General features: G+C 57.3%; 9 protein-coding genes across 9 annotated transcripts; 5 read left to right on the top strand and 4 right to left on the bottom strand.

The window, feature by feature from the left end:
• Positions 1-1,224: 1,224 nt before the first annotated feature.
• J7T54_003137 (multidrug resistance protein) lies at positions 1,225-3,305 on the bottom strand (the record flags this gene model as incomplete). Its single annotated transcript, XM_051506948.1, has 5 exons — positions 1,225-1,385; positions 1,440-1,509; positions 1,566-1,602; positions 1,839-2,870; positions 2,935-3,305. The coding sequence occupies 5 exons, from the start codon at positions 3,303-3,305 to the stop codon at positions 1,225-1,227; spliced, it is 1,671 nt and encodes a 556-aa protein (XP_051361851.1).
• Positions 3,306-4,195: 890 nt separating this feature from the next.
• Positions 4,196-6,426, bottom strand: J7T54_003136 (glucan 13-beta-glucosidase; the record flags this gene model as incomplete). The annotated part of the gene is made up of 2 exons (XM_051506947.1): positions 4,196-5,781; positions 5,838-6,426. The coding sequence occupies 2 exons, from the start codon at positions 6,424-6,426 to the stop codon at positions 4,196-4,198; spliced, it is 2,175 nt and encodes a 724-aa protein (XP_051361850.1).
• Positions 6,427-6,917: 491 nt separating this feature from the next.
• On the top strand, positions 6,918-8,145 carry J7T54_003135 (2-oxoisovalerate dehydrogenase subunit beta-like protein; the record flags this gene model as incomplete). The annotated part of the gene is made up of 2 exons (XM_051506946.1): positions 6,918-8,055; positions 8,108-8,145. The coding sequence occupies 2 exons, from the start codon at positions 6,918-6,920 to the stop codon at positions 8,143-8,145; spliced, it is 1,176 nt and encodes a 391-aa protein (XP_051361849.1).
• Positions 8,146-9,175: 1,030 nt separating this feature from the next.
• Positions 9,176-10,702, top strand: J7T54_003134 (uncharacterized protein; the record flags this gene model as incomplete). The annotated part of the gene is made up of 1 exon (XM_051506945.1): positions 9,176-10,702. The coding sequence occupies one exon, from the start codon at positions 9,176-9,178 to the stop codon at positions 10,700-10,702; it is 1,527 nt and encodes a 508-aa protein (XP_051361848.1).
• Positions 10,703-11,543: 841 nt separating this feature from the next.
• Positions 11,544-14,519, top strand: J7T54_003133 (Sterol regulatory element-binding protein-like protein; the record flags this gene model as incomplete). The annotated part of the gene is made up of 2 exons (XM_051506943.1): positions 11,544-12,389; positions 12,444-14,519. The coding sequence occupies 2 exons, from the start codon at positions 11,544-11,546 to the stop codon at positions 14,517-14,519; spliced, it is 2,922 nt and encodes a 973-aa protein (XP_051361847.1).
• An 804-nt stretch (positions 14,520-15,323) lies between these two features.
• Positions 15,324-17,700, top strand: J7T54_003132 (uncharacterized protein; the record flags this gene model as incomplete). The annotated part of the gene is made up of 3 exons (XM_051506942.1): positions 15,324-15,425; positions 15,557-15,844; positions 15,895-17,700. The coding sequence occupies 3 exons, from the start codon at positions 15,324-15,326 to the stop codon at positions 17,698-17,700; spliced, it is 2,196 nt and encodes a 731-aa protein (XP_051361846.1).
• Positions 17,701-17,822: 122 nt separating this feature from the next.
• J7T54_003131 (uncharacterized protein) lies at positions 17,823-18,467 on the bottom strand (the record flags this gene model as incomplete). Its single annotated transcript, XM_051506941.1, has 1 exon — positions 17,823-18,467. One exon carries the CDS (start codon positions 18,465-18,467, stop codon positions 17,823-17,825), a length of 645 nt encoding a protein of 214 aa, XP_051361845.1.
• Positions 18,468-18,776: 309 nt separating this feature from the next.
• J7T54_003130 (uncharacterized protein) lies at positions 18,777-20,204 on the top strand (the record flags this gene model as incomplete). Its single annotated transcript, XM_051506940.1, has 1 exon — positions 18,777-20,204. The coding sequence occupies one exon, from the start codon at positions 18,777-18,779 to the stop codon at positions 20,202-20,204; it is 1,428 nt and encodes a 475-aa protein (XP_051361844.1).
• Positions 20,205-20,226: 22 nt separating this feature from the next.
• On the bottom strand, positions 20,227-20,982 carry J7T54_003129 (ATG5 domain protein; the record flags this gene model as incomplete). Its single annotated transcript, XM_051506939.1, has 1 exon — positions 20,227-20,982. The coding sequence occupies one exon, from the start codon at positions 20,980-20,982 to the stop codon at positions 20,227-20,229; it is 756 nt and encodes a 251-aa protein (XP_051361843.1).
• Positions 20,983-21,337: the final 355 nt, after the last annotated feature.

Here is a 21,337-nt window from a genome sequence, read left to right as displayed (position 1 = left end):
TCGTGTCGTGGGCAAGTCGCTGGCGTCGTGCAGAGATGAGATTTGCAGGCGTCGTCGAGGTCGCTCTATGTTGTCGAAAGAACTTCCAGTCGATGGCGGACCCGATCTGTCGTGGCTTCGCGGCCTTGCGTCTAGCTGACCAGGCTGTGGGGCTGATACGTTTAAAATTGCTCGCGCAAGGAATTGAATGTTGATGTCTGGATGGAACAGACTGAACTCGGTCACCTTGAGGCAGGCAATCGCAACAAGCTCGTGGACGGCTGCGGGTCTGTTGGGCTTTCAGCCGTGGATCGTCAGCAGCCTGGCAGCAGAAGGCAGGCACGACAGGGGGCCTGTTCGGCTGCAGCGCACTTGGTCACTGCGGGGTTTCCCACCGCATTGGGGGAAACGTCGGTGCTGCGATTGGCTGCTTGTCCATGGCCGTTAGGCCGAAGATACTTTCTGCCAGTGCAGAATTTACACTGCAGCCGCGAGTACCTCGGCCATGGGCAACCCACTGGCTTGCGAGCAGTGACCCACCCTCAGTGGGCGGCTGCGATGGCTCTTTCACGTTCACCTGGTAGGATTTCGAGGTCGATGCTGGTCTGGTCAAAGCATCGTTTAAATGCATGCTGCGTAATGTAAGTTGTATACTTTTGTGATTGTCTATTACTAGGGACACGGACACTGTCTGTGTAGTCGCTACGTACCTAGGTGCTGTAAGTAATGACATTTCTCACCGGTAGAAACCACACGTTGAACACCATGAAGGTTCCTCAAAACGCCATCTGAGGGTGATCAACATCAGGTTACATGTTTATTACAGCATCATGGTCATGCGTGGACAAGTCATCTGCATTTCCCAAGGCGTGGCAGCGACCATAGAGCAGAAACCCAATGGTGTATAAGATTGCCCCCTGACCGGTGCAATTAGGCCACAATGACAAGCAACGCTCAGCCTCTATGTGTGGTATTAGCCCCCTCTTCCTCGACACCAACCTCAGTATTGTTCCCTCGGACCGATGGATCAATATACCCGCAGAGACACATAGGCAAAGCCATGCAGATCCAGGGGCCTGGGAGCGTCATATAAATCCGTAGGCAACCTCGTATTCCAAGTTGTCCTACCGCGCTCCGTCCAGACATGGTGCTTGGGCCGGCATGTAGCGTCTGGTATGTCCAATCCTGTGTAAGCCCTTTGAACAGGGCCTCTCTGCTCTAAAGAACTGCCGACACTGTGTGTATTCAGCGCTTTGCGAACCGGCTTCGGTGCCTGATCCTCTTGCCAAAGTAAAAGAAGATGAAAGGAAATGGCGTCATCACCAGAGTGAGGAAGGCAAGTAGCGATGTTGCCCATTGATAGCCTAGAGCGTTGTACATCTGATTGCCGAACAAGGGTGTGGCGGCTAAGGTAGGTCAGCAGCTGTCACTGAGGGAGGAGCATGTGCGAGGAGCCTGACCTGCAAATGTACCACGCACAAATGAGTTGGCAGCCAGAGCACTGGCGGCGTATAATGGATAGGCATCGACCTGATCACGATGGTTAGTCTTTCCTGCGTGACAATATGCCGAAGACGTTCACATACCAGAAATGTGAATACGCCCGTAAAAACCAGTATAGTCCTGTTGCATTGCCACAAAAGTCAGTTAGGATTCACTCTGCAAGAAGCTGCCTTTGATAAGACACGGTCCGCTGAAGGCGTCGAGCCATCCTCACCGATTGGCCGTTCGCTCTGCATCAAGGTCTGATAAGGCTTGCGTCAAGTCACATCATATTGGAGACAAGGTGTGTTGTGGCCGCAGCTCGAGAAACACAGGGGTGGCGGACAAATGCAGTAGTGGTGCAGAAGTTTACTTACCCAGCGCCAAACAAGACTGACCCAATGATGGGCACGATCCAATGAACCCAGGGAAACGTCGACCAGCCAAAGATGAATAGGCCAATAGGTACGAGCACACCCCCAGCCAGGGCAGGCAGCAGGCGGAACTCGGGCTCGCTGGCACCAGCAACGCCAGTCTCTTGTTCGAGCTTGGCCACCAGGCGGCCCCTCACTCTGTACCACAGAGGATCAGTGGCGAGGCTGGCGACGGAGCCGACGCCGAGACCCAAGAACGTCAGCCCAACCTGCCACAAGTTGAAGCCGTGGTTTGTCCCAAAGACCAACGGGAACGCCCCGAAGAAGAGGTACATGATGCCGAGCAGCAGGGCGGTGAAGATGCACAGGTTCAAGCACATCGGCTCGAACCATAGGAGAAGGAACGGCCTCTTCAAGGAGTGACCAATGGCCCCAATGATCGACCTTTGTATCTTCTCGGAGGCCGACACCCATCGATCGTCTCCCGTCTCTCTGCGTATCTTGGCTGCTTTCCTCCGCAAAAGAACAGGATGATATGTCTCGGGCACCAGAAAAATGATGCACAGGAGAACTACAGAGACCCAAATGAGGAGGACATAATATGTCCATCGCCAATCGACGTTGTAGTTGATGAAGCCACCGAGCAGAGGTCCCACGGTTGGCCCGACCAAAGGCGCGACGGTGAAGATCGCCATGGGAACCTGGAGGTCTTCCTTTGTGAACAAGTCACCCACAGTCCCGCCTGACACAGCCAAAAAGGTGCTGCCAGCGAAACCGTCAAAGAAGCGAGCCACAATCATCGTGGCGATGTTGGGGGCCACCGCAGACGGAATGATCCAGATGAGGAAGATGGACCAGGACACGAGGTAGATGGGCCGGCGGCCGTAGAACTCACTCAGGGGGCTGAAGAGCATGGGACCTAATCCAAGGCCCAGGACAAAGGTCGACAGACCCAGCGTGGCGATGATGCGCGAAACGCCAAATTCTGCCTCCATCTGAGCATATGTCGACGTGTATATCGAACTTGTGCAGGTGCTTCAGCGGATGGTCAGTACAACGATTCAAGTATGGGCGGCATGCGGCGATCCTGCCAACTTACACGCAAAAGCTGCCACTGACAACAATCAAGGTGATCATCCATTTCCGAGGTGTGCTGTAACTCCGTGGGTTCAACGGATCACTGTCACCACCATCCCACACAACCTCAAACGGGTCCTGCTCTGGCGTCCCCCTTCCGCGCTCGCCCGCGTCGGCAGACACATCGGAGTCTACCTCGTCATCGCAGCCATAGCCGTTCTGCGATCGAGTCCTTGACAACGGAGTCGCAGGCCGCGAGCTACCTTGTGTCTGTTGGCGCGTTGCTTTCTGTTCCGTGCAGATCGGGGCCAATTGACACTCGGGTGTCTCACCCTGCGTCGTGCCCGGTGAGCTGGACGAATGTCTCGCCGCGGTGTCAGGGTTGGCGACCATTTGTCTTCTGAAGACTTCGTTTCCCTGCCTTCCAGTGATGGATCGGCCTGTTTTTCCCACAACCGCGCGCCGTGTGACGTCCACGTCAAGTGGCCACAGGTTCTTTATAGCACAAAGCTCCCGCTGCAGCCTGACATAAATTGCATCCGTCTCAGAGAGAAGAGCACAGGACGGGGCGGAGACAAATTATTCATCCTCGACTGACAGAGTACGTGACTACGTAAGTAGAATATCCACGGAAGATGAATGATTAATGATCCAATTGCCCATGTCATAGTGGAGTAGGAGTAGGACGGCCGCAACCGAGTCGAGCTTTTGTGCAGGCTGCTGGGTACAAGTAACTGATTAGTTCGCCATTTCCGTACAAAATCCGATATCAGTTATTGGCACCAATAGCAGAGGCACTACTCCGTAGAGTCTTGACTGTTGAATCTTGGAGTGCAGATTCGCTAGCATGTATCCGACAGCCTGCAGATGCGATTGCATGTCGCCGCTTAATGGCGTCTTCAGTTTCGACACGAAGATGTCTTGGATAAAGAGTAATCGCTGCCATTGCTTATATTGAATCCAGTACCACTAGCAAAGGTTGCCCATGTACGAACACAATCTAGCTTAGGTATACATGCACGAATTCACGAGTACGACCCTGTGAGGCGATGAGGCCTTTTGTGATTTCATCATTCACATCGCACAGGACCAGAGTAGGATGCGACTAAATATGCTTGCAAGTCTATCTGAGTAAATATACAGAAATGTCACCCATGTTCAAACACGTTGCGCCCCCAATGCTTCCCAACCACATCACCAGTGTGACCCATAGTTTACCATAACGCCATGAACATGCGGCCCGTCGCCAAGGTCAAACCAGCCCCCAAAACAGCACCAAATCATCAATAGCTCTCCGACAATCCTTGCTTAGAAAAGTCGGGCACGGACGAGTCGCAGTTGAAGCTCCTGTCCCACGCCTTCTTGGGCAGGATACCAGCCTTCAAGCCCAGCTGGTAGCTCCACTGCGGCGCGTCCTCCGTCTTCCACGTCCAGTACCACCAGCCCCAGCCCTTCTCAAAGCTGTGCATCTGCGCCTCGGCAAACATCTGCAGGAACTGCTTGTACGTGTCGCTCCACTTGCTCGGGTCCTCCAGCGGCATTGAGCAGGAGCACGAGTCGTCCTTGGTGGGACAGCTCGGTCCGTCCACCGACTTGGACGTGCCGTCCCACCGGGCCCCATTGACACCGGCGTTGAGGAGCGGCTGGCAGTCCGTGTCAGCCTGCGACCACTCCGCGAACAGGGTCGGCCCGTAGCCCTGCGTGGGATCCATGCTGAGCTCCGCCTGGTCGGTCCAACCCTTGCAGGCGTATTGCACCTTCTTCTGATGCGTAAAAGCCAGAAGATCCAGGTTGAAGATGGCATATTGGTGCACGTCCAGCACTAGGTCGTCGTAGCCGGTCATGAGACCCTGCCAGTTGTCCAGGCCCATGAAGCCATCGCCGAATATGACAAACGCCTCGACCCCATTGTCGCGGACGATCTTGTAGGCCTTCTCCGTCCACTGGATGACCTCGTCCGTGTCGAGGGACGTCATCTTGGGCTCGTTGACGAGGCCGTAGTGGGTGATGATGTTCTTGTACCGATCCTGGGCAAAGAACTTGGACAGCCGGTCGTGGATGTCGAGCGACCGCTGGCCGTTCAACTGGCCGTCGTCGCCCTTTAACCAACCTATGGGCCCTTCCCTTCCACTGTGATTCCAGCCATTCTGCCCACCAGGTGCGCTGTGCAAGTCAAGGTTGACGCGCAAGCCGTACTTGCGCGCCCACTCAATCGCCCGGAGGAGGTAGCGCCACGACGTACGGTACAGGTAAGGATCGCTGTCGTAGACCTCAACAGCCCAGTAGGAATAGGGGATGCGCACGTGGTCGAGACCCGCTTCGGCGATCTCCTGAAAGTCCTTCTCTGTGATGAATGTCGCATAGTGCTTTTCAATGACCTCAGACTTGGAAGCGCCGAGCTCCTTGCTCAGGGTGTACTCGTCTATCACGCCCTTATCAGAAGGATAACGGAAGAGTGATGGCGTAATGAACGGTTCAATGGTGAACCAGCCGCCCAGGTTCACACCACGCGCTGGTTTCTTGACGTAGGAACCCCATGCCTTGTTGAGGGGGGGAACATTGTCGTTCGCGCGCTTCGAGTCGTCCCATTTGCTGTCGAGACCCATGATGGGCAAGTCGCCGACCATCTCATCCGTGAACGTGACGTTGAAACCGCTTGTTGTTTCCCACGACCAAGGATCGAGATATGTGTTCCTCCACTTTTCTGGTATTGAGTCGCGGTCTACGCCGTCGAGGTTGGACTTGTCGTCGCTCGAGCTACTTGAATCGCCATTTTCGTCGTCGCTACTGCCGCCCTTCTTCTGGCTCACAACCACGGCGGCCACGATGATGATGATGAGCAGAACCAGACTGATGCCACCGATGATCCCTGTTTTGCATGTCTGATGAGTGACATGCCAATTGTTTGCGAGGAAGCGTACTCACACCATTTCTTCTTGAGCTTTTTCTTCTTCTTCTTTTTTGAGGGTCGGTGGTAGTAATCTTGCTTGTCGAAGCTTTGCTCACTCGATCGCCAATCCTCGTTACGGCCTCCCCGAAGCGCGGGTTGCGCCTTGCCCTCTTCCATAATGGCGCCGCTCACGATTCGTTTCTTCTTGTCCTTCCTGTCCTTCTTTGTCTGGGGTCTTTCAAGCTCCTGCTCCTGCTCCCCGTCGTAGCCATGATTTCTGCTGCGATCTCGTGTGCGTTCTCTCGGTCTTTCCGAACGTTCTCGTCGGTGCACCCGTTCCCTGCGGGGTTCCTGCTCTACTTCGTGGTAGTCGACGCGATCCGCCTTCCGTGTCCGTCCTTCCCTTCTCTTGTCGCGCGCATTCTGTCGTTCCAGCCGGGCCAGCGCATCTGCTGATAATGGTCCTGAGCCTCTGTTTTCTCCGGATGATGTATCTAGTCGTGGATTCCGCGATCGTTTCTTGCGTTGTCGATCTCGGTTGGTAGACTCATGGCGGCGGCCGTGGCCCTCAGGTCGCGAGGATGAGTCCCGACGAGGTCGTGATGAAGACTCGCGGCGTGGCATGTCGCCTACATGTAGCTGTGTGTCTTGGTCATGAAGTCATAAACCTCAGCAGTTAGCGACAATGCTGGGAATGCAAGTAGAGGGAAAAAAGTCTCAATAAAACGCAGGCGGGAAACTAGCAAGCATGCACCGCCCCCAATGCCGACGTCAGTGCAATCATGGTTTCGGCTGGGAAGGAGGCCGCTACCTGTTTGCATGTGGCTTGGCATCATGGGAGTGTTGGCAGGGCAACCAGCTTATCGCGACTTTTATCAGTGAGCCGAAGTGATGGGCCCCCTGTCGATGCTGGGGCTCCACTGCCAGCCTTCGTACCCCGCGATGGGCCGCAGCAAGCCGAACTATGTCAACGGGCAGGTGCGCCTTCGGCTGGGGAAGGCATCACATCACCTCTTTCTGATTTCTCGAGTTGCTTCTGTTCTTTTCCCTTATTTCCTCAGCCGTTCATTTGAAAGAACCTGATAGTCAAGATGCGTTCACAAAGTCTACGCCAAATGCGTCAGTCAATACGGCTACCCTGCCGTGTGGCAGCCGTTCCGGCAGCGTCACGCAGCTACTCGTCCCATCCGCCCAACGCCAAGTACAACCTCCCTATCGACTACGCCAGCACGTCCATGCTGGCACAGACCACGAGAGCTGCTCTCACGAGTGCCGAACTACCCGAAGACATCCGCAACGGTCCCACCAAGAAGATGAACCTCTTCCAGGCCGTTGGAGACGCAATGCACACTGCACTGGCAGAAGATGACTCGGTTCTGGTGTTCGGCGAGGACGTTGCCTTTGGTGGCGTCTTTAGATGCACGATGAAGCTGGCAGAGACCTTTGGTGGCGAGCGCGTCTTCAATTCGACACTGAACGAGGGTGCAATTGTTGGATTTGGCGTGGGCTTGGCGGCAGCGGGCATGAGACCCGTGGCGGAGATCCAGTTTGCGGACTATGTCTTCCCTGCCTTTGACCAGATCGTCAACGAGGCGGCGAAATACAGATACCGTGATGGAGACAGCGGCCGGCATGTCGGCGGCCTCACGATCCGCATGCCGTGCGGCGGCGTCGGGCACGGAGGCCTGTACCACTCCCAGTCGCCCGAGTCCTTGTTCACTCACGTCCCAGGCCTTCGAGTCGTCGTCCCACGATCCCCGTCTCAGGCCAAGGGTCTGTTACTAGCATCCATCCGGTGCAACGATCCCGTCATCTTTTTGGAGCCCAAGATCCTGTATCGCGCTGCCGTGGAGCAAGTCCCCGTGGGTGCGTACGAACTGCCCCTCTCCAAGGCCGAGGTCGTCAAGGAGGGCAAAGACGTCACGGTCATCTCCTACGGACAACCCATGTACAACTGCGAAGCCGCAATCCGGCACGCCGAGAAGGAGCTGGGCATCTCCGCGGAGCTGATTGACCTGCGGACAGTGTACCCCTGGGACAAGGAGACAGTCTTTAACAGCGTGCGCAAGACAGGGCGCGTCATTGTCGTGCACGAGAGCATGGTGAACGCGGGCGTCGGCGCGGAAGTAGCAGCAGCCATTCAGGAGGATCCCGAGACATTTGTGCGGTTGGAGGCACCCGTGTCGAGAGTCGCGAGCTGGAGCATCAACCACGGCTTGCTGTACGAGAAGTACTCTATCCCGGACATTACTAGTAAGTACCAGCCGTAAGTGCTGTTGAGATGAAGCTCTGCTGACTTTTCCAGGAATCTTTGATAGCATAAAGACCAGCTTGGACTATTGAGGATTAGCGTGGATGGGTGCAATGTTAAGCGTTCTTTGCATGAAACGGGTTCTTTCCGTAAACAACCTCTTCGCATGTGATGTGTGCTATGTGGAGGAAGATGCCGATATCACAGACACTAGAGGGGATATCACATTTGCCGACAGCCTCTCATGTCGAGAGAAGAGCTTGTGACTCGTGCTCATCCATGTCTATGGGCAGCGAAACGATGTGACAGTGATGGATGCATTTGTAGTCGGTGGCTCAAAGATCCGAGCATGAGCCTTGTGATGGACGTCCCCATTAGAATTCTGTTCGTTTGAGGCCTAGAGGCTGGACGGTGAACGTGGTCGTCGTCCATCCAGGTTTTGTGCAACACGCCTTGGGTGCGCTACCACATGGTGGCCGAGTACCGGGCCGCCGGCTGCCGCGAGGCCCCAGCAATCCGGCTCACCTGCTACGTATAAAGTGACAGGCCCGATAGTAACAGGCTCACCGTCGAAACACGTGAGCTTGCTTGTAGACTTTGAAGTCGTCGGAGGGCGAGACGTGATCGAGGATTGGGGTCCTGGAGAGCCCGAGTCCAAGAACGATAGCGGGGCGGTCACTGAGCGAGCGCATGAATATCGGCCAATCATAGTCGAGCAGACGCAACGTCGGCGCTTAACATCACGAACAGCAGCCAACCACCTCGACCATTGTCTCTCTCCCACCTCCAAGCCCAGCAGACTATCATCAGTCCTCATGCATGTGCCACCCATTCAGCATGCAGATCGACCAGCCCCCACGATGAAGACCTTGCCAATTCGTCGCCGCCTGCACGGCGCTAAGCTCTTGTTCACTGCCGTCGAGCTTCATCAGCCGCCCTGAGTTGATCTGTTCCTATATACCATTCGACGTTGCCGTCAAATCCGTGTTTCTAAACAAGATCCTCTGCTCCGTGTGTCGCTGCGCAGACTACTCAGGAGGTTTCATCACGCGACGATCCCTCCACCGCCCCGTATAAGGTTGCTTGAATCCTCGCTGGCCCCCCGTACCCGGGAATGCAAATATGGGCGTGAGGCTTCACCTGCTCTCCCTGCTTCTCACTTCACTCGCCTTGACAACACACGCTCAGGTAGCACCGTCGACACTGATCGCAAGGCGATTCAACCCTCTCAACGTTGACACGCCTTCACCCGAGGACGGGCCCCCGATATCAGCCAACGCACTCCGCGACAAGAGCTACCTGCCCGCGCAGATTGGCGGCATCGTCGGCGCCTACGCTCTATCCCTGGTGCTGGTCGCCATAACACTGCTGTCGCTCGCAAAGAAGAGGCGAGAGCACATCCACTCGGGCCACGACGTCGGCGACTTTGGCGACAACAAGGAGCTCTTGCCGCTACAGATTGTCCCGCCCTCGGATCAAGGTCTAGGCGACGTACCCAACTTTTCGTACCCGTCACCAAGGGTCGAGTACTTTGATTTCGAGCCGGCGCGCTACCCTTCACCCGTCTCCTCCGTCGGCGTGCCAGGCGTCAGCCCCTTTGTTGATCCACGCATCGTCGCAGCCGACAAGATCATGGCGCAATCACAGCTGGAGGACATGTACAAGCATGTCATGGAGCACGAGGACGCCAAGGAGAGGGGCGTTCAGCGGGATGCGCCGTCGTACCCTGCAGACTCGAGGGCCGCGAGCATCGAGAGGCCAGCGCCGGCGACCCTGGCCAAGAAGGAGAGGACCAAGCCGGCGAGTCTGAACCTCAGCAGCGCCAAGGAGGACCGCAGCACAGGGTCCAAGACGTCATCGCTGCTGTCGGCGCTGCGGTCGCCCAAGAAGAAGTCGGTCAAGGGCGTCAACATCTCGTCGCCCATCCTCACCCCCCAGTCAGCCTCCTTCCCGCGCCACTCGGACGCCTCGTCCATGGCCGCCATTCCCCCGCGCCAGTACGCCAACCTGCCCCCGCCTCCGCCTGTGCCTCACTCGGACCACGTCGCCATCGGCATGGCCAGGACACGAGGCAGTGTCGCCAACATCACGCCCGATCAGTCGCCCGAAAGCGTCCAGTCCATCGACGAGCGCATCGGTGCACAGCTGGACTTTCGTCGAGACTACGGCCAGGGCAAAGTGGTCTCCCAGCACGTCGCGCAGGAGCCGGACCCGGAGTCGGCCACGTCGGAGCACTCCCAAGTGCCCCTGGTCGGCCTTCCACGCTCGCCCAAACCGAACGCCACGTTTGGGAACTCGACGCTGCCGTCGTCCCCCAAGCCCGGCGCGTCCTTCTCGCGCCCTAATGCGCCCAGCGCCGTGCGCACTGGCGGCTCTCTTCCCCTGCGTGCCTACGAGCCGGCACTCAGCTCCCCGTCCGCTGTGCCTCAGACGACCAAGCAGACTGTGTTTGAGCGCAAGGGTCCTCTGTCGCCCATGGACGGGCGCACACCAGGGACGAGCATGCCGTACTCGCCCTACCAGCCCTTTACGCCATGCATGCCCATGACGCCGTCGCTGGTGACCAGGGAGGAGAGGAGGAAGATGAAGAAGATGGTGCCCAAGACGCCGACGATGGAGCTGGTGCAGAGTCCAGAAGACGTTTGGTGATTGGGGTCCTCCTTTGTTTGTTCTTGATGTGCATATTTGGTTTAGATCTTTGGCGCCTCGACGCCGTCCCCTCATGTCGCCGTGGGCTTTTATTCGACATTATTCATTCGATACATGGCTCACGGAGAAGTTGGCAGCCGGCCGTGACTTGATCCACTTTAAACATCAAAGTCAATTTACGTAGTCAAATCGTCCGGGGCCGCTACTGTAGGACCCCTACGGCAACCTCCGTGTCATTCCAGCCGGGTGCTGGGAATCCGGATGCGCCTGCAAAATTGCGCGTTCAGGCGCCCCTTCGAAATTACGTACGGATACCGTAGGAAGAAGCCGGATCGCGATGAGTGCCGGGGCGATTGAATTCGCGACAGCGGACGCTCTGTGGCTGGTTCCGGGTTGAGTGGTGACTCAGCTGCCAGCGTCGAGAAATCGTACGATAATATGGCGCTGTTCACTGCGGGCTGCTGCGGGCCCAGTAATTACGACTGGAGGTCCCCGACTATCACACCACTACGGTGGCCACCACCCGTCTGTCCGTCCATCCCCATGCACACTTCAGGCACCCATCCAACCCGGCTTCGCGCGAGGGTCTCGATGCGAGAGTCAGCGAGAACCGTCTCCCGCTTACCTCCTGAAGTAGCTACGTAGATTCAGCGTCCCTCAGAGGCGGAGGTCGCCGATTTTATTATTTTTCCCACGTCGAAATTCGCCGGTCGCAGGAAGCAGGCTTCGTCCATATACGCGGCACGTCTTTCTACTCTCTGTTGTGGTGAACACTCACTCCTCTTTCTCATCATCCACCACCACCCTCCTCCTCCTCCACCACCACCCACCGACAATCAGAATGACCGACGACGAGACATCCAACCTCTTTGGGTTCGAAGATCCCAACCTTGGCCTACTCGACGATGGCTCTACGTCGGGTGACATCAAGACCGACCCCTCCTCCACCACGCCTGACGATGGCCAATTCGACTCGACAGGCTGGGGGTTTCCCGACCAAATCCCCTTCACCTTCGACACCACCAGCACGGCGCCAGCGGTAGCAACAAGCTATTCCACCTCGGTCTGGGACTCGCCGCCCTTCGGTATGCAGACGTCGCCCTCGCTCGGATTCGACGACTTGTCACCGACAGCCACGGTCCCGTCGACGCGCAATCCCAGTGCGGGCTATTTGTTTGGGGGCCCCATACTTCAGAGCCAGCAGGCGCAACGGCCGACGACCAGAGCGAAGCCCTCACAGACAAACGCCTTCCTCGGAGCCAATGGCAGGCCGCAACAGCAGTTCCCAATGCTCACGCCCGCCGCGCAGGAGCAGCTCCGCAACATCGCCATGCCGCCTCACTTGCAGTACAACTCCCCGGGCAGCACCTCGAGTCCCGAATCGCTGGACAAGTCTGCCCTGGGGAGGAGCAAGCCGGGCAAGCCCAGTACCAAGAAGCGCAAAGTGTCCGAGCCCGAAGACGACGAAGACGACCTCGAGGACGACGAGGGGAAACCCGTCAAGAAGACATCCCACAACATGATCGAAAAGCGTTATCGAAACAACCTAAATGACAAGATTGCAGCTCTGAGGGACGCGGTCCCGAGTCTGAGGATCATGAGCAAAAGCGCACGAGGCGAGGATACGACAGAGGATAGACAGGAGCTGCATGGGTTGACACCGGCACACAAGCTGAACAAAGCAACAGTAGGTCTAGACATGACCGGGCAGTGCTCCTGGCACATTTGCTGACACAATCAGGTTCTGAGCAAGGCGACCGAGTACATACGGCACCTTGAGAAACGCCACAGCCGACTGCAAGAAGAGAACAGCACAATGCGCGCGAGGATAGCAGCGTTTGAGAAGCTGTTCATGGCGGGAGCGATGAACGGGTCGATCGCATCCTTTGAGCAACCACCGACCCCCATGCAGTACGCACAATGCGAAATGCCCGCAGACCTTTCAGAGTCAGCGCCTAATGCCAGCCCAGGCAGCAACGGCCCACCAGCGGGATTAATCCAGGTCCCGGAAGATATGAAGCGCATCATTGCCACGCAGATGGGCTCAGGACAAGCCTACCCTATTGACGAACAGCCGTTTCGCGGCCCGACGGTCGTCTCCCAACAGCAGCTGCAGCAGCAGCAGCAACAAGAGCAGGGCTGGGGGAACCCGGCTCCGTACTTTGGAAAGCTCATGGTTGGCTCGTTGGCGGGTCTGATGATCATGGAGGCTGTGAGGGAGGAGGAAACGAGCAACGAGAGCCCCGAGGGGCGAGGACTATTCGCTCTGCCCCTACACCTGGTCGGCCGCCTCTTGTCAAGTTTTGACTTCAACGTTATGGGCTACCACTTTCACACTTCGCTCAAGCTTCTCCTCTTGTTAGGCACCGTCATGTGGGTGTTCATCCCCACGCTGTTCGCCCCGACCGAGGAGAAGCCCAAGAAGCCCCAATTCTCGAGTCTGCAGGCATCTCCATCGCTAGCCTCGTCGATCCACGTCCGTCGGCAAGCGTGGCTCACTGCCGTACAGTCCGTTTGGATCCCCCGACACAGCATCTTGCTTGAGGCTCTGGCGCTGCTACTCAAAGCGGCCAAACTCAGTGCGCTGAACCTCATCGGCTCCTCCGGATACCAGCTTCTCAGCGGCACGACGCGCGATCAAGAGGCAGCGCGCGCCAGGGCATGGTCCATTGCCCTGGATGCGCAGCTATCAGGCGGTGACGTGGAGATCAACAAGAGCCGGCTGCTGATCACACTGCTCGCCTCTGGCACCTTGCCCGACACGCCAGCTCGGCTCATGCTGAAGGCCCTGCACATACGCGTGCTCCTTTGGGACTTTAGCCAGCACAAGTGGAGACTGGGCGCGAGCAACGCGATTGCAGCTGGCCTGGCGAGGTCAAGGTGGAACGAGGCTCGCCACCTGAACCGAGTCCTCGTCGAGACCCACCAAGACGGCGTTGTCCCGTACGACGATGAGCTGCCTAGCCACTTAGCGTGCCTGGTCGAGCAAGAGTGCGACGAGGTGCTGAACCATGAGCTGATCCAGCGTGCGCACAACCTGGCCTTCAACAAAGAGACCAAGCATGGCGTCGAGAATCCCATTGATGGGATGGACTGCGTTGTGGGCGACACCGCCATTGGCTCGCCGATGGATGCCGTCTCGGCTTGGTTCTCCATCCAGGTCCTACACGAGGCCCTGGCCGCCACCCTGAGCCGGGGCGAGGACGGGCCTTCTGCACGCGATGCGAGGATGGAACTGGCCGTGCATACGGCTCCCGTCGGTTCAGTGGCGCAAGCGCGCGCCATTGTGGCCCGCGCAGCTCTACCAGACCAGCACCGCGGTTCCAACATCGCCCTAGCCATCCAGACGGTCGGAGTCGAGAAGAAGAACACGCAGGGCCTGCCCACGCAAGGCGCCATTGTGGATGCCAACCCATCCGCGGCCAGTGTTGACATCCGCCTCGCACTGCGCTGTGCCACAGCCGTCGCTCACCTCCGCCGCTGCGAGACGCGGGAATCCGACCTGCAGACGCTCGATATCATCGAGTCGATCAGCATACCGAAGGATGGCATGTCGCTCCTGGGCTTCACGGCCGTCATGGACATGGTCGAGAAGACGCTTGAGCACAAGCATGCGGCCGAGATGTACGCATCAACGCTCGAGCGCCTGGCAGGTGGACTGCGTCTCTGGATTGGCGGTGCCGTAGCCGACGCATGTGGATTGGGCCCGACAATCCGCCACAATGTGGCCGAGCGATGCCTCAGCATCACAAAGAGCCTCGTGGGGATGGACGACGGGGACACGGGCTACGGAACGCTCAGCGAGGGGGAAGGTTGAAGCCGCGACGGGTGTTGCGCGCGGGATTTGTAAAATAGTAGCATGGACTGGACACGATCCATTTGTCAGTCGTACATACGGCACGGTATGGAGTTTGAAATGGCGACATTGCTTGAGGCATCACACCGGTTGGTTGTGGTTTGGAGATTCGGCGTTGGCGAAGAAATCACAACAAGAACACTCTGCAAAATCAACGATAGAATTTTCGATGGCATGCCATCCTGTGGTACATACGTCTCTTTGTGCAGCTGGCCTTGATTTACCGCGCTCGAGTCATCATGCAGGTCGTACGTCACAACGGGCAAGTTATCTTTCTGTCCGTCTTACGGTACTGTCACACGATTGTACAGTAGGCCGGGTCTTGGGGTTACAAGCCATACGCACTGTTAAGTCGGTGTGCAACAGGTACCTTATCGGACAGGAGATCCCTCATAATCCACCCACACTGCTTGCTTACTTATGACTTACTAGTCGTCCAGGTTATTCAGCAATTGGGGGCCGCGCGCAAGGGGAACGCTACAACGGAAGGCTGAGTCACTTTGGGCACGATATTGCAAATCCGCCTTTTTCCTTCAGACCTTGATCTGGCGGGACACGGAATGGTAACAAGATATGATTTGAAATGCGATAAATAGAGCGAGGCTCCTGTATTTTGCTCACGGAGATGAAGTGCTGCGGACTCTTGCCATGCTTGCTCATTGTTATTCTAAAGTGTTAATGAGCGCCCTGTTAAAAACTCTTTAGAAAACGCGCACTGAGCGAGAGTCGCGTACGAATCTTTACTTGAAAACACAGGTTGATACAATGAATAGTCTTTCTACTGCAGGAGAGACACCTGGCCCTGATGCCGGCGGCGGTGGGAGCACAGGGGGCCACTCCCCTGCACCACGCAAGCTGACAGGAAGGGTACTATCATGTAAGAACTGCCAAAGGCGAAAGATTCGCTGCAACAGGGTGATCCCATGCGCGAACTGCGTCAAGGTACGTGAGCGGGCACCAGGACCCAATTCATCCGTGTTGGACTGACGACAAGACAGATGCGCATCCCCTGCGTGCCCTCCAAGCCAGCGGCCCCTCGCCCCAAGATCAAACCGCAGACGACGCAGGACCTCCAGGACAGACTGGCGCGCTGCGAGTCTCTACTTCGCCAATTCGTTGACGACCCCGCCCAGACGGCCTCGGCGACTGAATCGGGCGGGTCGGGCAGGGAGTACAACACCACAACATCCAGCCAGAGCAGCGCTGGACGCATCGTTCGCGATGCGGATGATGAGGGGATCGGACGATTTGTCGATGCCGATATCTGGGTGGCGCTGAACGACGAGGTGAGGTCTCACGCGGCGAACAGTACGCGGCCCCCGTACTAACTGGCCAGATCCAAAACATGAAGGATATGATCGACCAGGATGATCCAGAAGGCATCTTCCCCCAGGAAGAGCAACCGCCAAACTCGGCCGGCATGTCGGGCGTTCCGTCTCCCACGCCAAGCGAACGACCCGAGCTGGACCCCGTGCAGACGTTCAAGTTGTGGCAGATCTTCCTCGACCGCGTCAACCCCCTCATCAAGATCATCCACGCGCCTACCATGCAGCCCATCATGATGGCAGCCTCTGCGGACATTACCAGCGTATCGCTAGATCAGCAGGCCTTGCTGTACAGTATGTTTGGACTGGCGGTGATGGCGTTGAAAAAGGACGAGATGGTGGGTATCGTCGGCGACGACCAGACAAAGGAGCAGGTGCTGCAGGGATTCTTGCGCGGCGTGAGCATGACCCTCGTCAAGTTTGACTTTCTGAGACGATACAACATGGTCGTTCTGCAAGCCCTCGTGCACACGCTCATTATACTCATGGGCCAATGCAACAAACATGGCTCGTGGGTGCTCTGTGGTTCACTCATCAGGATCGCCGTCAGCATGGGCTACCATCGCGACGGCACGCAGCTCGGGCTTGCGCCCTTTGAGACGGAGATGCGGCGGCGCATCTGGTGGCAGATCCTCACGTATGACACCAAGCTCAGTCTCGACTGCGGTTTCAGGCATAACTGCCTGCCCACGGATTTTGACACGAAACAACCACTCAATCTGAACGATGCCGACTTGTTTCCCGAGGCTACGCATGACCTGGTGCACCGTGAAGGACCGACGGAAACGGCCTTTGTCTTGGTCGTGCATCGCGTCGCGGCGTATCTGCTAGACGAAGAGTCGAGGCAAGTTGTGGAGGCCAGCACTCTCGGTCACGGTGGATTCGATGGTCCAGAGATCAACGCAGCCAGCATGGAGCGCAATCGCATCCTCGTGCAGGGTCTCGAGATGGATCTAATCGACATCGAGAAGCGATTCCTGAACCCTGTGGTGAGCAATGCCCACGCCGCTGCTCTTGGTATACGCCCGCACCTCATCGCGCGGCTGTACGACATGATGCGTCCAATGCAGGAGTCGCCTGACTGGGGCATTGACATCTTCTCCCCGCGGGACAACCTGTTCAAACTGATCCTCACGATTTGTGAGAATGCTAACGACGCGTTCGATCCCATGGATCGATGGGGCTTTGCCTGGTTCGCCCGGCTACACTTCAATTTCGAGTATCTGACCTTGCTGTCGACGTTCCTCTACCAGCGTCCAACGGGTAGCATGGCAGACCGTGGATGGGCCGTTCTCGAGTCCATGTATGCACGACACTCGCTTCTTTACAATTTAAAGCTCAAGGCGCCCGCCACACAGGCACAATTCGCACTCAAGGCCTACGCGCAGCGTGAGCGCGCCCTTGGGACGACGGAGCAGATGGTCGAGACACCAGAGTTCATCATGAGGCTGCGGAACATGATCGGATCGCCTATTGTGACACCACCTCTAGCTAGCATAACCACGCAGTGGTCACATCTCGATATGCTGAGCGTCAGTGGAGGATCAAGTGCGCCGGCAGGCCAAGGTCTGCAGGGAAGTGATATGTTTCTGCCCTTTGGCGTTGGCTCCGGGGAGAATATGGCGGACGAAGGCGATTTTTGGCAAGGGAAATTGTCGGATGCAGATTGGAGTCGAGAGATTGGCGCGGCGCAGGGGGGTTCTGTGAACCACCAGCAGCAGCAGTCTTTGCGACCAGTATCTCGGCACCCACAAAGCAGGACGCACTCAAGCTTTATGCGGTACGGAGGGGGTGCCTTCCAGGAACGGCAAAACTGAGGCCGACTGCTATCTTGCAGCGCTAGGGGTGATAGTGGTGATTGGCGGCTGAGAATGTACGGTAGGTCTGTGATCAATGCCTTTGCAGTCGACGACTGTATGTGATGGCTGCTGGCAAGTCTTCAATCATCCCTGGTCCGATCCACCATCTCGGTGGTGGTGCTGTCGCTCGTCTTTCTCTTCTTTTTCGCTCGTGGCTCGTCGCCCGCGCCGTCAGCGCGAACATCACCTTGACCCTCCTCGTCCTTCTCCGCTTCGGTGAACACCAAGTCTCCTTTCCGACCAAGCGTTTCTCGTGAAGCTTCTTCCATCAGGATGCCAAAAGCCAACAGCGCAGTCTCGTCCATGCTCTTCTCATCCCAGACTCGTGCCTCCTCTGGCCCGGCGTTCCGCGCATAGTACCCACTCGCATACGCGTGAATGGCCTTGAGAAGATCACTGTCGGGTAGCGCTGCGTTGCCATAGTCCGGGAAATCCCGTGTATGCGAGGCGTAAATGTCATACTCTGCATACCGGATGGGCGCGTTGAGGCGGCGGAAGAGGAGTTCGGCTGGGGAGACTGGGCTGTCTGCGAGGGAGTGCTTGATCATAGTTGCCTCTTGTTCGGAATCCGGAGCGCGCACCTTGCCGGCCACCGCATCGTAGAGAGTGTGGTAGTGGCGAGCAGGGAGTCGATTCCTGGCGTTTGCGTTTGGATTTGAGTTCTCCGAGACGCCAGTGTCTGTGTCGTCGAGAACACTGGGGCCCTGCGATCGGCCGTTGTCCATGGTGATACGAAGGAAGTTTGTCCTAGAGACAGTATTGTTCCTTGATTGCTAGCTCATGACTGAGATGGGGGAAGAATACCCTGTAACCCGAATGATGTATGATCAAGGAGGTGAAGTATGGATGTGAGGTTCAAAATGAAGTGGATCGAATAACTTATCAAAATACTTGACTTAACGTTAGTTAGCCAGTTAATATGCGTGCCTACCCTGCACACCTTCATCTTCGACAGCGAACAGACGTCATCCTCGCATCGTGAATCTTGTGTCTCTCACCACTCATTCAACAACAACCACGCAGCAACCAAATGAATGCAATCCTCTCTCTTCGCCCGCGAGCTCGGTGACCTTTCGCCCCATGCCTTCTCCTCGTCCTTCACCTCCCCTCTCCTCCGCTCCTTTGCCGCCGCCCCACAGCATCGCTTCAACGGCGAGCGCACGCACGATCCGCTCCTCGATGAACGACCACACAACATCCGCGCCCACGGCGCCGGCGTCGCCAGCCTCGCGGTCGAGAAATTCGACGGACGCCTTCTGGTCTCGGGAGGCGCCGAGGGCGCCATCAAGATCTGGGATCTCGAACAGTGCGGGAGCGTGTACGAAGGCACATATACGTTTCGCCCGGTAAGCACGATCCGTCGCTCCACCGACGGCAGTGGTCACTCGCACGGCATCACGCATCTCGATTTCTTCCCCTTTGATCCCGATGCATTCTTGTCCAGCGCGTTTGACAAGTCGCTCAAGCTCTGGTCGACGGCGCGCTCGACGCTGTCGGGGAGCTTTGATCTGAATGCGAGGATCTACTCGCACAGTACGAGCCCCATCGCCGACCATCTCGTTGTGGCTTGCGCGACACAGCACGCCCACGTTCGTCTCGTGGATCTCCGCTCCGGGTCGGCTGTGCAGGCCTTGATCGCGCACGGTGGTCCTGTGCTTGCGACGCAGTGGAGTCCTACGCAAGGGCATATTGTCACGAGCGGGCATGCTGACGGCAAGATCCGGGTTTGGGACATTCGCCGCGCGGGCGGCGTTCTCTCCTTGCTGGACCAAGAGGACTCGCTCGGGTTGGTGCATCGCCACAAGCACGCAGTGGCAGCGGGGATGGATCCTGGCCAGGTCAGGCCGTATAGAGAGGCAGCACAGGCGCACGATGATGCCGTAAATGGGCTTCACTGGACGAGTGATGGCAAGTACATCATCTCGGCTGGCATGGACAATCGCATTCGTGTCTGGGACGCAGCCACCGGCGCAAACACTCTCACGAGCTTTGGGCCCTTGGTGCAGAATCGCCATGCCAAGACGACAAGTATCGTCACCACGCCGCCCCGACTGTCTGAGAACAAGGATGTGTTGTTCTGGGCGAATGATCAGGAAATATTGGCGCTGGACCTGCATGACGGCAAGCTCATCACCCGTCTCCGAAGCCCAGGCGCTGTTAATCCAGTCGGTCCACGAGGCAGCGAGATGGGTCGCAACCGCATCTCCGCACTCGCATGGCGGAGTGCCGGCGGCGGGGGGGCCTCGGTCGGTCCAGTGCCAGGCGGAGGGAACAGTGTCGGCGCTCTGTACAGCGCCCATCTAGACGGGCAGATCCGGGCCTGGATACCCCAGATCCCAGGGCCAGACGACGAGGGGGGCGAGGACCCAGGTGACGAGGAGGACGAGGGCAAGAGACGGAAGAGAAAGGCCATTGATGACGCGTACAAGACCCTCATGGGCAAGAATATCCGCTTCACGTAGAAAACATCTAAATCCCAACCATCTATACCCTAATGACTAGACACAGCCATCCATCGGGATACGCTGCCTCGCGCATGAGCTCCCCCACCGGTGCCGAAAAGGGTACACTGGCCCCGTGCATGACCACGCCCACCCGCACCGGGTCTCTCACGCTCGGGAACAGCTCTGGCATCATGTTCCGCAGCACCACCCCTAGCGTCTGCGGTCTGCGGTCCTGACCGACGGCCGGTACCAGTCTCTGCACGATCCGGAACGACCCAACGCCCTCTCTGACCTGCGGATCCGACTCGGGGATGTACACGCGGAGCGGGACGTGCTTGAGCGGACTGGGCGTGTTCAGGAGCCGCGCGTTGATCCTGTGAAAGGTGGCGTGGTCATTGTCGACGACGGCGTGCCAGAGGGCCGTCGTGTCGTCCTTTGACATTTTCATAATCTGGTTCGCGTTGCCGTTGCGCACAAAATCGGCCTCCTTGGCGCTGTTGAGGAATGTGTCGCTTATGTCCCAGCCCCCACCCTCGCCGACCGACACGCGCCACGGCAGCACGGGGTCGTAGAGGTCGACGAGCACGCCGACAGCCAGGTTGCGCAGCTGCACGTCTTCATAGTGGAAGCTGGAGATGGACGCACCGAAAAAGGTCGACAGGCGCGGCAGGAGGAGCGCGAGGTAGGAGAAGCGTGGGAGGGAGGTGATGAATGGCGTGTTGGGGTGGTTGGGGTGCGTGATGTGGACGGGGACTGTCGATCGCCAGAGGGCAGCAGAGAGTGACGGAGCTGTCATTGTTGCATTGTGTGTATTGCTTATGAACAAGGGGACGACGGTAAATAGATGTTCATTAGGATCTGGTCGAGACTGTGGCCCGTACGTGAATTTGTAGAGTTTGTCGAGACGACAAACGCTGGGAGGATGCGAAATGTAAGCTGAGAATGTAAACCAGACCAAATGCTTGAAAGACAAACAAAGACTTCGTAGTGAAGAGTGGAAGGTGGTACGCAAAAAGTCTCGTAAATTCGAGATCTCATGTGTGTCGCATTTTATCGGCTCTTGTTGCAACCAGTAGCAATGGTGTAGTATGTATCGGGTAGGCTGACCAGAACAAATTGTTCACGCAAAGTGACGTGACCATGTGATTAAC

This window comes from Emericellopsis cladophorae (genome assembly GCF_022114955.1).
Source record: "Emericellopsis cladophorae strain MUM 19.33 chromosome Unknown NODE_26_length_287487_cov_117_473679, whole genome shotgun sequence".
Taxonomy (NCBI): domain Eukaryota; kingdom Fungi; phylum Ascomycota; class Sordariomycetes; order Hypocreales; family Bionectriaceae; genus Emericellopsis; species Emericellopsis cladophorae.
The sequence above is the reverse complement of the archived record's forward strand: the minus strand, read 5'-3'. Positions and strand labels throughout refer to the sequence as shown.